We start from the raw sequence: 12,602 nt of genomic DNA, 5'->3' as shown, positions 1-12,602 counted from the left end.
AATTGGATTAGGCTAAATCCACTTTCTCTCATTTTCAAATTTTTTGTGCTTTCCTCCTGCCTCTTGCAAAACAATGAACTCTTCTTGTGAAAAAAAATAATGGTTAGGGTGGTAAGAAGTCATGTTATTATCTTTGCTTTACCTGGTATTTAGTTATCATTCGTGAATGCTCAAATTAAGGGGAGTATTTAGTGTTACTCTGTTGATAGCAATATTTAAATTTTTATGTCAAAAGTTGTCCTTTTTAATGAAAGATTCAACATGGAACTCTTATGGATGATTGATAATCTTTTTATTACTTTTTAATTGGTTTTAGCAATATAAGTTACTTTTCAAAGATACAGATTTTCTCAACAGTAGGAAATTAGTTCTCATGTTTGAATCCATAGGTATTTCAAAATTTTTCTAACATTGTTTTGCATATTTGAATAGCACTTATTATTGGTTCTCATGAGTGTAGAATCCCTTATTTAAAATAATAAGTAACCTCAGAATATTTTAATTGTCATTGAAGAGTTTATTAAAAAAATTAAATTGTAAGGATTATAATAAGAGATACATCAAAGCTATCATTTGTTGACACAAATTGTGTGACCTTGCATTTTTGTTGAAATTTTTATACCCAAGAAATGCGTAGCATATATTTGTCAAAATATCAGTTATTGATATTCATGTTTGTAAATAGGAACTGAAAGTCTACAGGTTCCATACATTTAGGAATTTTAAGATAAATATCATTAGGTTTCAAAGCACTTTGAATTATTATTTCCTTGCATGGACTCATTAAAGGTAAACTTATTCTTACTGTCAAAGAAATACCTTTAATAATTTCTGTAATTCCCAAAGCATGATTGAAAGTTTTGCATTAAGTCTTGTGGATCTGAATTAATCAGTATCTACCTTCATCTTTGAGGAACCCAGACTCAATTTCGGTATCTTGGATTCAGATTTTTTTAATCTGTAGACATTTGATTACCTAATTTAAGTCAGTCTTGTTTATTTAATTATAATACAATTGCACACACATGAGACATTCCTTTCGAAAAATTTGTTCCTAATGGATGTTTAAGATTTTTTGATCTTTGAGATTGCTCTATCATGTTGTTTTAAGTGACAAAAAAGTGATTTTCTAATTATTACTCTAGGCCGAGCTGAAATGCCCTGCTGATTTTTTGCAATCAGTGAGAGTGGATTTATCTACGGAGAATCCTGCTGGTTACCAGCACCATACCAAAGGAATTCAAAGGGGCCGACTCTCCCCCGGACCAAGGTCAGAGATGCCACCTCCAATTCCTTCGAATCAGTGGTTTGACGGAAGTCATGCCAAGAAAAGTCAGTGGCACTGGGATCCTCAAGGGTAGGAGGGAAATCTGCAACTTTGAACTTGAGAGAAAAGTGTACACACCTAACCAATGACTTCTATTGTTTTAACATCAGTGTGGTAAATGTTGGAAATTATCATGTCTTATGATAGAACTATATCATATTGATGTAAGAATTTCACAGCATAAAATCATTTGCTTTTAAGTGAGAATGAGATATTTGTACCCTAATCACTCGATATCCAGCTGAGTGCTTTGAGGTTTTTTAGTACTTTGTTTATTACAGTTACGGATATCAGTATGTTCAATATTGGATGCAAACTCAAATGCTAAGTCTCAGATAAATCCTTTGGCATGATATAAGATCCATTGTGACCTCTGCACACGTTGAAATATTTTGTTTTGATTTCATAAATAAGGCTTGTAGTTATGATGAAGAAGGAACTATTAGAGGCAGTGTTGATTGCCAAGTGATTGCAATCCTGAAGACAGAAATAGAAAATTGGACAAAAAATTGGGTTTTTATGTGATTTGAAAAAAAATGGATTATAATGGATTTTGTCTGCTTTACTTACTTAGTATCGGCATTCAGCTGTTCTAGACACCCTCCAAGTTCTATGAAAGTGAACATGGTGATTGTTTTAAACCTGAATTGAGTTAAACTTTTATAACTTTATCTAAAAAACTACCCATGAAGAAAATCATGGGGATCGAGATGGTGCGGGGGCTAACGTACTGGCTTCCCACCCTGAGGGCGCGGGTTCAAATCCCGGCGGTGTTGAATATTTTTCAGAGGTATCTCGATCCCTACTTGAGGTGCTTTGTGGAGGGCACTTTGAGTGAGTACGCCGTCCGTCGGATGGGACGTTAAGTCGCGGACCCCTTGGCGCCTTTCGTAAAGAGTAGGCTAATGCCGACGCCGGGTTTCTCTCCACCCTTCATCCTTTCCTGTCCTTCCCCTATGGCGCAAATGACCTTAGCTGTCGGTCGCCTCCCCTCAAAACTACTACTACTACTAGAAAATCATATACAGCAATGTTTAAGGTAGGAGTCATTGATTTCGCGAAAGAAAAAGGAAATTGTGAGACTGCCAGAAAATGTATCCTATCCTATGTTTATATGTATGTGCATAGAATATGACGTACACTACATATACGCGAAGTACTATGTATTAGAATAAAGAAGTACTATGTATTTGAATTAATGAAGTATAGAAATTATGTTTCTTCTTTTTCTCATGGATTTATGAGATGAAATAACTGTAACAGTAGCAGATATGTATAAAATAGAATCCAATTAGAAAGGCATGTTTCAAGACTCATTTATTTTTGCGAGACTCTTCTTTAAATTATTGGGTACATACAGGTGGGTTTCTGTAGGTGTGTAAATTTTTGAATTTTTTCAATTTTAATTTTACATAATGCACATCATCATTTTTTTCGATCACATGAACATTTTTGTATAGATAACGCGTGCGTTATCGATGGGAAAATACGGTAATTCAAAAGTATAAAGTAACACACACCATTCTACTTTTGGTGATTAATGGGCAAATGCTCCTACCCCATAAATCAGCTCACATAGAAAACAACAGCATAAGAAATACACATTGAAAGGCACTCACAATCCCTGTGTATGTTTAAAGGAAATTACCTCCATTTGAGTGATGGCCACAGGCCGCAATCACTCACCCTAGTGTGGTTCCTCACATGGTTGCTACAAAGAGCCCCTATTCAAGAAAGCCACTGCTGAGTCACAAGCTCATAAGTTGGTTTGTGGGGAAATTTAATCCTTCACCATAGGCCACCCTAAGAGTGCTACTTTAAAAATGTTCTCAACCAAATGCTAGGACCAACAGTGAGGAGTTCAGAAATTTGAACACACACACTGGCAAACACACCTATATACACACTGAACAATCAGGCTAATGGCCCTCTTGTCAAGAAGAAAATGAGCTGTATGCATTTCGGTCACGAAGTTACCCGGTTCAGTACCCTTTAAGTATAGTATTTCAATAGAATAATCGAAGGCTTATATTGAACAAGGTGTTCAGATGTACATGCAACCATAAATACTGTATCACGAAGTGGTTGTAGTCATGCCTTTTGCCCCACAGTCCATAAGGTCATATCATTATCAGGCCATCTTGATCCTAGAAAATTCACTGTAGATGAGGACATCAGAGTAGTTTAACTGGCTGTAGAACTTTTCTAGAAATCATGCATATGAATCCGGTAGTAGATGAATAATTATAGCTCTGTGAAATTCTTGCATTCATGAGTGACTCAGCTAAAATATCTGATACCATATTTCCTGCAGTTCTTCGAAATTTGTGTAGTTTCTATTGTTTTTACCTCGTATTTACTCTGGTGAAAATTAGAACCAATACCATAAAATGTTAGGTCATGTAGTGAACTTTTTATGCAGATAGAATTTTTAGTCTAATGGAATGTAAATTTAACTTTAAACAATATTGGTAAAATACTAATATGGGTGGACTTTAATCAGAAGCAAAAAGAGAAAATTATTGAAAAGTATGGGTAAAATAATTGTAAAGCTTATTAAAAAAACTTAATTCGTAGACTGCAGCAATAGCTATTTTATTTATTTATATTTCATCATGTTAATTCTCAATAGTAAAATATAAGTTATGTTGTTTTAGGTTTATTTTTATGGATTATAAGGTTTATCTATGATAAGTCCAAAAATTATGAATATAAACAGAAGATTTCACAAAATATTTAGTTATCAGCATTAAGGCTCAAAGAAAATGTTGATGTGAACTCAGGAGGAGCAAGATTCAATATTATAATATTAAATTAATGAAAATTCAAAGAATACTCATCAATTCTGAAAGTAGATTAAATATAAATTGTAAAAAAAATATTATTTCTGTTTTCTTATAAAAAGAGTAAAAAATTCTCCAATAAATCCTATTTTTTCCCATCAAAAAAACTAATTACAAGAAAATATTCTGATGGGAATTCACGCTTAATTACCAATATGTATGGAAGTTACCTTCATTATGTCCAGAACAATGACGATATTTTTTTAAGGTATTTTTATTCCTTATAAATATGAATTTAATTGGAAGTGGACCTCCACAATTGTTATATCAAGTGGGATAAATTGTTTTTTGTTCCATGTTCGATGTATGTTGATTGAATTTTTCTGTTTTTACATGATTTAGCAATCTAATGCTCTGTCATCTTTCATATTAGCAGTCATCGAGGGTATCATGAGTTGCACTTAAACTCTGTGGCAGACAGTAGCATGACAGGAAAAATTCCAAATGAAAAATATGATGGGGGCAGTGGAATTGGTGATGATGTACTAATGGATAAAGGACCGCAAGCTGACGTGAAAAGGGCAAAGTAAGTACTTTTCCAATAGAGGACTGGGTGAAATCCTGACTATGACCTCATTCTTTTGAATTTGAATTGAGGAGAGAAAAGTATCCTGGATCTGAAAAACAAAGGAATTCACTGTAATTTGTAGGTTTTGAATATTCAATTTTCACTAGTGTCATTAACTTTTAAATTCATTCCAAACACATTTACTTATCCTTTTTAGGGATGGCAGGAAAGGTTAAATATGGAAAGAGAAATAATTCTTCTAATTAGTTTTATCAAAGAAAACTTCTTATCCTTTTTTCTTGAGATATTCTTGGAATGAAAATGGTTAGTAATTATAATTTCATTGCATAATGATGTAAACCAATCAGGATTATGTTCAATGGTGCTGATAAAAGTAAACTAATTTCTACGAAAAGTGAAGAGTCAGGCGTGATGTTGTGGAATCGAGACATAATGAAAACTTCGTTGCAATTTTCCACAGTTAAGTTATCAGCATTAAGTTTAACTGTGGAAAATTGCAACGAAGTTTTCATTAAACTAATTTCTAGTGTGTATTGTGTCCAAACAAATTTTTTTAGAGGAAGATCAATCATTTATCTGTATAATGATTCAGATGCCACTCTAATAACTGAATTATTTCAATTTTTAATTACAAAAATTGACTTAAGTTTTAATAAAAAAAGTCCTTGGATTTTCTATAATTTTAAATTGACTTCTGAGGTGACACTTGTCACATGTTGAGCAAAGGTGAAAAGAGAGGTCACTTATGGTGGGTGGGATTTGGCCAAAATCAACTCTTGATAAATTTGATAACACTTTTGCATTGAACTGCACACACTTAGAAGTGATCCTCACTTCTTTACTCCATGGATAGGACCTATCCATGTCAAGAATGTTGCACAAAAATATGAAATTATTGTTCCCTTTGAATGAAAAGCGGGGTAAAATGACAGGAAAAATTGGTTTTCTGGCTCTAAATTAAAAATAAATTATTAAGGCCATAATCCTTAAGCTTGGTGAAAAAGATCCTTAATTTGTCCCTTTTTAAAGTTTGAAGGTACCTCAAATGGACCTCTACATTCAGTCATTATCTCTGCAAGGCATGTTTTTCTGTAGAAATCCTGGCCTATTTTTTTTCAAGAAGGCAATACTTACCCATGTGCACATTGAGGAAGTGTTGGGACTCACAAGACTTAACAGAAATCACTTGTTTTTCCAGGAGACAGTACAAGTTTTACACAAAAGTTGGATGCATGCAGGGAAACATGAGCAACCTCAATAGTTCGTGTTATGGTGTGGGCCAGTGCATAAGTTCCAGTGAAGGCAGGGGCATGACATACCAGCCAGGGGTGAATTCGCACAAGAGGCGATTCCACATGGAAAGTCGGCCATTTGCATTCCACAGCCAGCGTGGTCGGAAGATGAGCCCAGGTGGGATGAGACCTGTGGATTCCGACCTGAGTTCAGTGCTAAGGTATCCGCTAGGGGTGGCTCCGGTTCCCAGTGCCCCTGAGCGGTTCCTGTCCCGTGCCCACTTGGTGAATGTCAAGTGCCCACCGATGGACCTGCAGAGAGGTGGAGAGTGGGACAAGGCAGGTTTGGATTGAATTCAAATGGTTTTAAGCTCACTTTGGTGAAAATTCACAATCCCCATGTAAGTGAAATATGTATGCATATTGTCACGGTAAATTTATTTTGGTACCACTGGTTTTGTTGCATACCTTGTACACTTATGTGTAGGTCAACCCATGAATTCATAGTTGAGCCATTTTATAGTCCGTGTCCATCACAAATTTTTGCTAAGTGGCAGAATACCAATAATGATGATAAAGGCTGCTAAGTAAATTCCAGTGAATTAATTATAATTATGACTTGTCAATTTCTGTTTCATATTCTCAAGTAATAAGGGCTAAGGAAACTTAATATTAATGGTAGATATCAAGTTGTAAATAATTGATATTTATTTTGATTATTTCAAGGTATCAACCATTATCATTGATTGTTAGATTTTGGCAGTAATGGTAGGGAATTTCGGTATTTGACCTAGTAGAATATAAATGACATCTCAAATAACCTTTTTTTAATTTATGATAACTACCTCTCTGTTGAATCAGTTGACCCTTGATTTTTTTGTTAAAACTTTTTGAAGGTTGCTTTGTGTATGGTATGCTAGCGAATATACCTGGCTTCACTGGATCCATTCCTCTGCAGAGCTGTTACTCAATTTAAAATTTACTATAGGCCTTTTTATGTATGTGGGCAGTTTCTTCATCACACTGTCATCTGTGGACACATGATTTTGCAGCTACTTTGGAAAAATGCAATATGATTTTGCCAAACATAGGGAACACTGAATTCGAAAAAACAAACCGATGCACTTAAATTGTTAATTCTTAAAGAAATAATTCAAGACTATCAAATTTTGCTGCAGCTGTTTACTATGTACAAAGTGTCTACTCAGCTGTCTGTACAAACCAGTTTTATTATTATTATTATTGGTATTCTACATCTTCAGGTAGGATTTGGATGCACAGAGACTACCCAATGTTACAATGATAATTCCCTTGCTTATCCCACAAAACACAACCTGACCTCTAACTCGACATTAAATCCCTCTTCATTTACACGTGCTTCATATCTCCCTTCATTCCATCCAACATGCCTATTCTATTCCTTCCCTTTCCTCGCTTTCCTACGTTCTTCCCTCTGATGCAGTCTTCAATATACCTTTGACTATCTAAAGCTCTGAATCCATCTTTCCTGCCTTCTTCTGATTTCTCCCAGTAATCCTCTCTATCCTCCACCACACCTGGCTTTACCTTGTTTCTCTTTTGTGTCCATATCACTTTTTCCATCCTTCTGCTCACTCACATTTCAAAATAATCTAATCAACACCTGTTGTCTTGCTTCAATGATCATGTTACCCGCAAAACCACGCTTCTTATTTGGGCCATTTCTTTACTTACTTACAAAAACATAATGTATATGTATTTAAATGATATAATGGCTAGAGAAAGAATGAGAGTTTAATTATTGCTCCTCATTGAAGTGAATTAATTGCAATCGTAATTCTGAGTGAAATATGTGCCATAAGTGTGTAATTTTTTTTTCCAGGAAATCAATTTTTTCTTTCTCAAAAGTTTTTAGAAAAGTATGCCCACATTGGACCTAGCCTATGTTACTTAGTGTATTTCACACCATTAATGCAAAACATCATTCCTTACCATCTTGGCATGATGTGTCCCCAAATAAAAAAATAAATGTTCAGGTGTAATAACAAATGAGGAATATATCAGCATATAGTGTCTCCTGGATTCTTGTAGAAGTGAACTCGTCTGATAAATTGATAAGGAAAATGTATGCTTGAAAATGTTTAAGATTTTGTTTATTGCATAAAAGATATGTTATATCTCATGAAACATGACATTCAACTACCAAAAGTGGTGAGAAAATCAGTTTGGTCACTTTAATTTTCTGTTTAAAGAAATTGATGGCCATAGTATACTGCCAAGCTATTTTAACCAGAATTACCAATAAAAAGTATCGATTAGAAAGCAATTGAGGGATAAAGTCAAATAAATTAAGAAAACTGCTTCTGAGTTACTCTTGATTTTCAAAGCAGGTTCCAACCACACTGCGGGCAAATCTAATTCACACTGTAGTCTGAAGTTATAAGTTCACTTAGAGAAAGTGCATAAATATCCCATTCCTTCAAAAACATCTAGATACAAAATTAATTGAGGTCTAATGGCATTGATATGCGATAGTCTTAAGATATTTAAATGGAATAATGCTTAAACATAAAAGCTATTGTTAACCGTAGAATAACCATACTTAGATTATTAGCCTGATGGAGGGTGGATTCTAAACAGCAGACATTAAGTGCTCCCTCAGTTGCAATTAGCAATGTCATGGAAAATACAAAACATGTTGGAAATAAATCACTTAGAACATCACTATGTAATATAAAGTACTTGAGAAAATTTTTTTCAAGTGTTGTGAAATGTAAATCTTATGTTTCATGACATGATTTGGTAAAGATTTTGCAAATGCGTTGGTCTTGTTGTTGAAGAAGATGATACATTTGGGTCTTTGAAACATTGGCAATAAGATTGTTGCTTTCTTAATCACTGTGTCATCAATGTTTTGCTTCACAAAGTTTGACCAGATGAGCATGTCACCTTCTTATTGAACCACTTTGGTTGTTTTCATCTTGTTAAAAGCAAATTGAAAATTTCTTTAATTTATTCATTCTGACAATAAAAATTTTATATGAAATATTTTACCCCATTGGATAGTTCGATTAATTTTAAACATGTTGTACCCAGAGCATTTGAACCATTCATATTATATAATTCATAGTTTCAACTATTAGAAAAGTGTCTGGCATTAGATACTTTCTAAGTCCACATGTATTATCATTTTGAATCACACAGTTGTTTCGGGCGTTTAGGCACTCATTAAGGTGATAAAGGTTTCAGTATAATATGTATTATAATCACCCATTTTTTGCAACTTTGGTTGGCCTTAGTTATTGTTGTGGGGCATTTCATGTTATTTCTTTCTTTCAGACTTCTCATTATTTCATTTCAAGTGAAACAATTTTTAGTTTTCATCTCGGAAATGCCATGCTAGTCATTAATGGGCTCACTTTTTTATACATATTCTCTGCTGAATAGCAAATTCTGACCTATTATGAGGGAGAAAAGGTATATCCAGTTCATCCAGGATTCCCATGACTATATTATACATTCGGTGACTTTTGTAGAGATGCAAGTTATTAATAATATAATGATTATGCAATGCAAAGCTCCTTCAGACAAATGACTGTCATTCAGTAGAACTTAGATCTTTTTTTAAGGTTTCCAAAAATAGTTAAACACCGCCTCTCAATTCATGGTTTCAAAATATGTGTGCTCTCTAGTTCCATGGTTCAAAATTTGGGTGGAAGTGATCATTGCAGCCATCCATGAAGCTAAAGAGATTTCTAACCAGGTGAACAATTATCCATGAGATTTATGATTGTAACATTTTTTTCCTACACAAATCACATTTCTTGGGCTTATTTCACCATCAATAGATGCTTTCTTTTATTTTTTCTACTAGCTATAATGTCATATCACGAACATTAATTTATAGGATTGATTTTTTGCAAAGTTTTTGCATTAAATATTTTTTGAGTATTTTTTGTTTATTTTTGGCATTTAAAGTGCTTTCTGTATGCATTAAAACTTTTCTCAATTTGTCTGGTATTATTTATCAGCATCAGATGTGTATAGCTGTGTAATGTATTTGAAGAATTTTTAAATTGAGGTCAACAATGCATTCTTTAAATAGAATGCAATGTTAGTCTCTCATTTTCTTCAGTCATTTAAGAGGTTTTCAAATTGTTTTCTTGTGCGAGGGGGTACCAAAAAATAAGCAGAACTATATTTTGTTAAAGCTATTTAATATTTTTAGAAAACAGCCTTTTCACCTTCAAAGTACTCTCCATTGTACTTAAAACGTTTGTCCATTCTGAGATTTTACTCCTGGAAACATTTTTCAAACTCAACTGTTTTGATTCCAGACATCTCCTGCCTAGTTTTTTTCTTTAACGTTTCCACGTCATCAAAACACTGTCCTTTCATCTACATCTACTTCTACATCTACTTAATACCCTGCAAGCCGCTGCAAGGGCATGTGGCGAGGGGTGTTAGGACACCACCCGTAATTTAGAAAAGAAAAAAACCGCATGCAAAAACCACAAAATCATACATCCACAAAAATAACATGGCATATATAGGGATAAATAAAGTAGAATCCAGTGCTTTTTGTCAATTCAGATCATGTTATGCCTCTCAAATCCCCCAAACAATTGAACAAACAAACACTTGCGTTAAAACAACATATAATCCATGGCTGCGTAGATTTTCGCGGCGGTGGCTTGAAGAATTCTGCATGTCCGGGTTTTCACCGCGTTGTTGTTTGAAGCCGACAACAGTTTCGCCGAAGTTTCATCCGGCGTCTTCAGGTCGAAGACGCTTCGGTCCGGCGTCTTCGACCTGAAGACGCCGGATGAAACTTCGGCGAAACTGTTGTCGGCTTCAAACAACAATGCGGTGAAAACCCGGACATGCAGAATTCTTCAACATATAATCCACATAAATTTAATAAAATTGGTGCCTCTAAATACATAACAGATAGCAATGCGAGTGAATGTAATTCTTTTGCCTCTGTTAACTACGAATCGTCTTAAAACAGTTTTGTTAGCGTACATAAAACCGAAAAACAAAAAGTAATTGGCCAAATTAAAATTATAACATTAAACTGCCGTAGCATTAGAAACAAAATATCGGATATTGAACATATTTTTGTCAGTTCAAACGCAGGCATAGTAGTTGGAACGGAAAGTTGGCTCACGGGAGATATAGCAAACAATGAGGTTTTTCCAAACGGTTTTACAGTTTACAGAAGGGACAGACCAAATAGATTGGGTGGGGGAGTATTCATTGCAGTAAAGTCACATCTTAGTAGCCAACGATATGAATGCGACGTATTCATGCCCATCTTCATTCAAGAAAACAAGAAGAAATCGCACGGAGTGAAATTAGGAGCATGGGGCAATGGAGTTGTGTTGTTTTTCGGCTAAAAACTGGCCCACTGAAATGGCTGCATGTGACGGTGAATTGTCATGGTGGAAAAATCAGTTTATCTCCCAGATCAGGCTTTTTTTTGTTGCACACTGTTATGCATTCTATTTAAAACCTCCAAATAGAAAGCCTGATCAACAGTCTGACCTGGTGGGGCAAATTAAGAATGCACTATCCCTCTCACATTGAAAAACAAATGAGCGTCGTCTTGAGGTTTGATATCACCTGACGAGTTTATTTTTGGATGAGGCAACAGTTTTCCACTGGTTCGACTGTTGTTTGGTTTCAGGGTCATAACCATAGCACCATGACTTGTCACCAGTAATGACCTTCAATGTGGTTGGTTCGGAGATGGTCAAGTTTCAGTTTGATTTTCTCTTTGCTGTTCAGTCAGAATTCAAGGCATGAATTTCGCAGTGACCCTTCTCATCTTCTAATCTTCCTCCAAAATCTTCTGAACCGAGCTCCACATTATTCCAGATAACTTACTAATCTCTTCAATAGACTGTTGTCAGTCTTCAAGCACTGTGGCATGAACTTTTTCAACATTATCGTCAATTCTAGAAGTTTCTGGGTGTCCTGTAAGAGATTTTGTCATAAAGTGACTTTCCACCTTCTTTGATACAAGGAAACGATCAGTACACTTGTGTTTTTCCCATAACACAACCCTCGTAAGCTGTTTTTACATCACTACAGTTTCTGTGGCGTTCTTCCCAAGCCGGAAGCAAATTTTCAGTCTTGCGCTGTTCACTTAAATCCGCCATGATGGAAAATGAGGAACAAGCAAAACTGCTTTTACAAAACAAATTGTTGTGACTGAACATAACCTTCCCAGATAACAACAATACCTTCCTAGAACTCTTAATGAGTTACGCTATGCTCACCTAGCAGAAGAAATTTGTACTATGTAAGCTCCGCCAATCTCAGTACTCCTCTGGTTATTTATGGGTACCCCCGGTGTTCCCACCACTGAGTATGTCCTGTGGTGAGGCCATTTTTTCACCTGAGCATTTTATTTAAAAACTTTCGATTGTTGCAACAATTGCCAATTAGAAGACACATATTTGCCTTATTTCATGATAATATTTGTCATTTATTGTCTCAAGAGACCTCATAATCATGAACAGTAAAACCTCAAATGAATGATTTTTTTAAGGGGCAAGTCAATGAAATATTTAAAATCAGGGTTTGTGTAAAATAATGCATTTCCCTGAAGTGTTTTAAAAAAGCAGTAAAAATTTGTATGAGTTTTATTCTAGCAGTGATTATGCCATTTTAATTTTCATAATATG

The 12,602-nt window shown here is 34.8% G+C and overlaps 1 protein-coding gene across 4 annotated transcripts in view; it reads left to right on the top strand.

Moving 5' to 3' along the window:
• The window catches only part of LOC139695178 (poly(A) RNA polymerase gld-2 homolog A-like), a 41,644-nt gene that overhangs the window by 6,208 nt on the left and 22,834 nt on the right, over window positions 1-12,602 (top strand). For 2 of the 4 annotated variants that reach the window (XM_071593851.1, XM_071593848.1), the window contains 3 exons: window positions 1,146-1,357; window positions 4,544-4,696; window positions 5,898-6,270. In XM_071593851.1, coding sequence (XP_071449952.1) covers window positions 1,278-1,357; window positions 4,544-4,696; window positions 5,898-6,270 — 606 coding nt within the window. In that variant the 5' untranslated portion in view covers window positions 1,146-1,277. The remainder of the gene's footprint in view (window positions 1-1,145; window positions 1,358-4,543; window positions 4,697-5,897; window positions 6,271-12,602) is intronic. The other 2 variants (XM_071593850.1, XM_071593849.1) reach the window with 2 other exon arrangements.

Source organism: Hetaerina americana, unplaced genomic scaffold (assembly GCF_022747635.1).
Source record: "Hetaerina americana unplaced genomic scaffold, ioHetAmer1.1.p SCAF_6, whole genome shotgun sequence".
In the NCBI taxonomy this organism is placed as follows: domain Eukaryota; kingdom Metazoa; phylum Arthropoda; class Insecta; order Odonata; family Calopterygidae; genus Hetaerina; species Hetaerina americana.
Note: the sequence above shows the minus strand (reverse complement) of the source record. Positions and strands in the feature narration are given on the sequence as shown.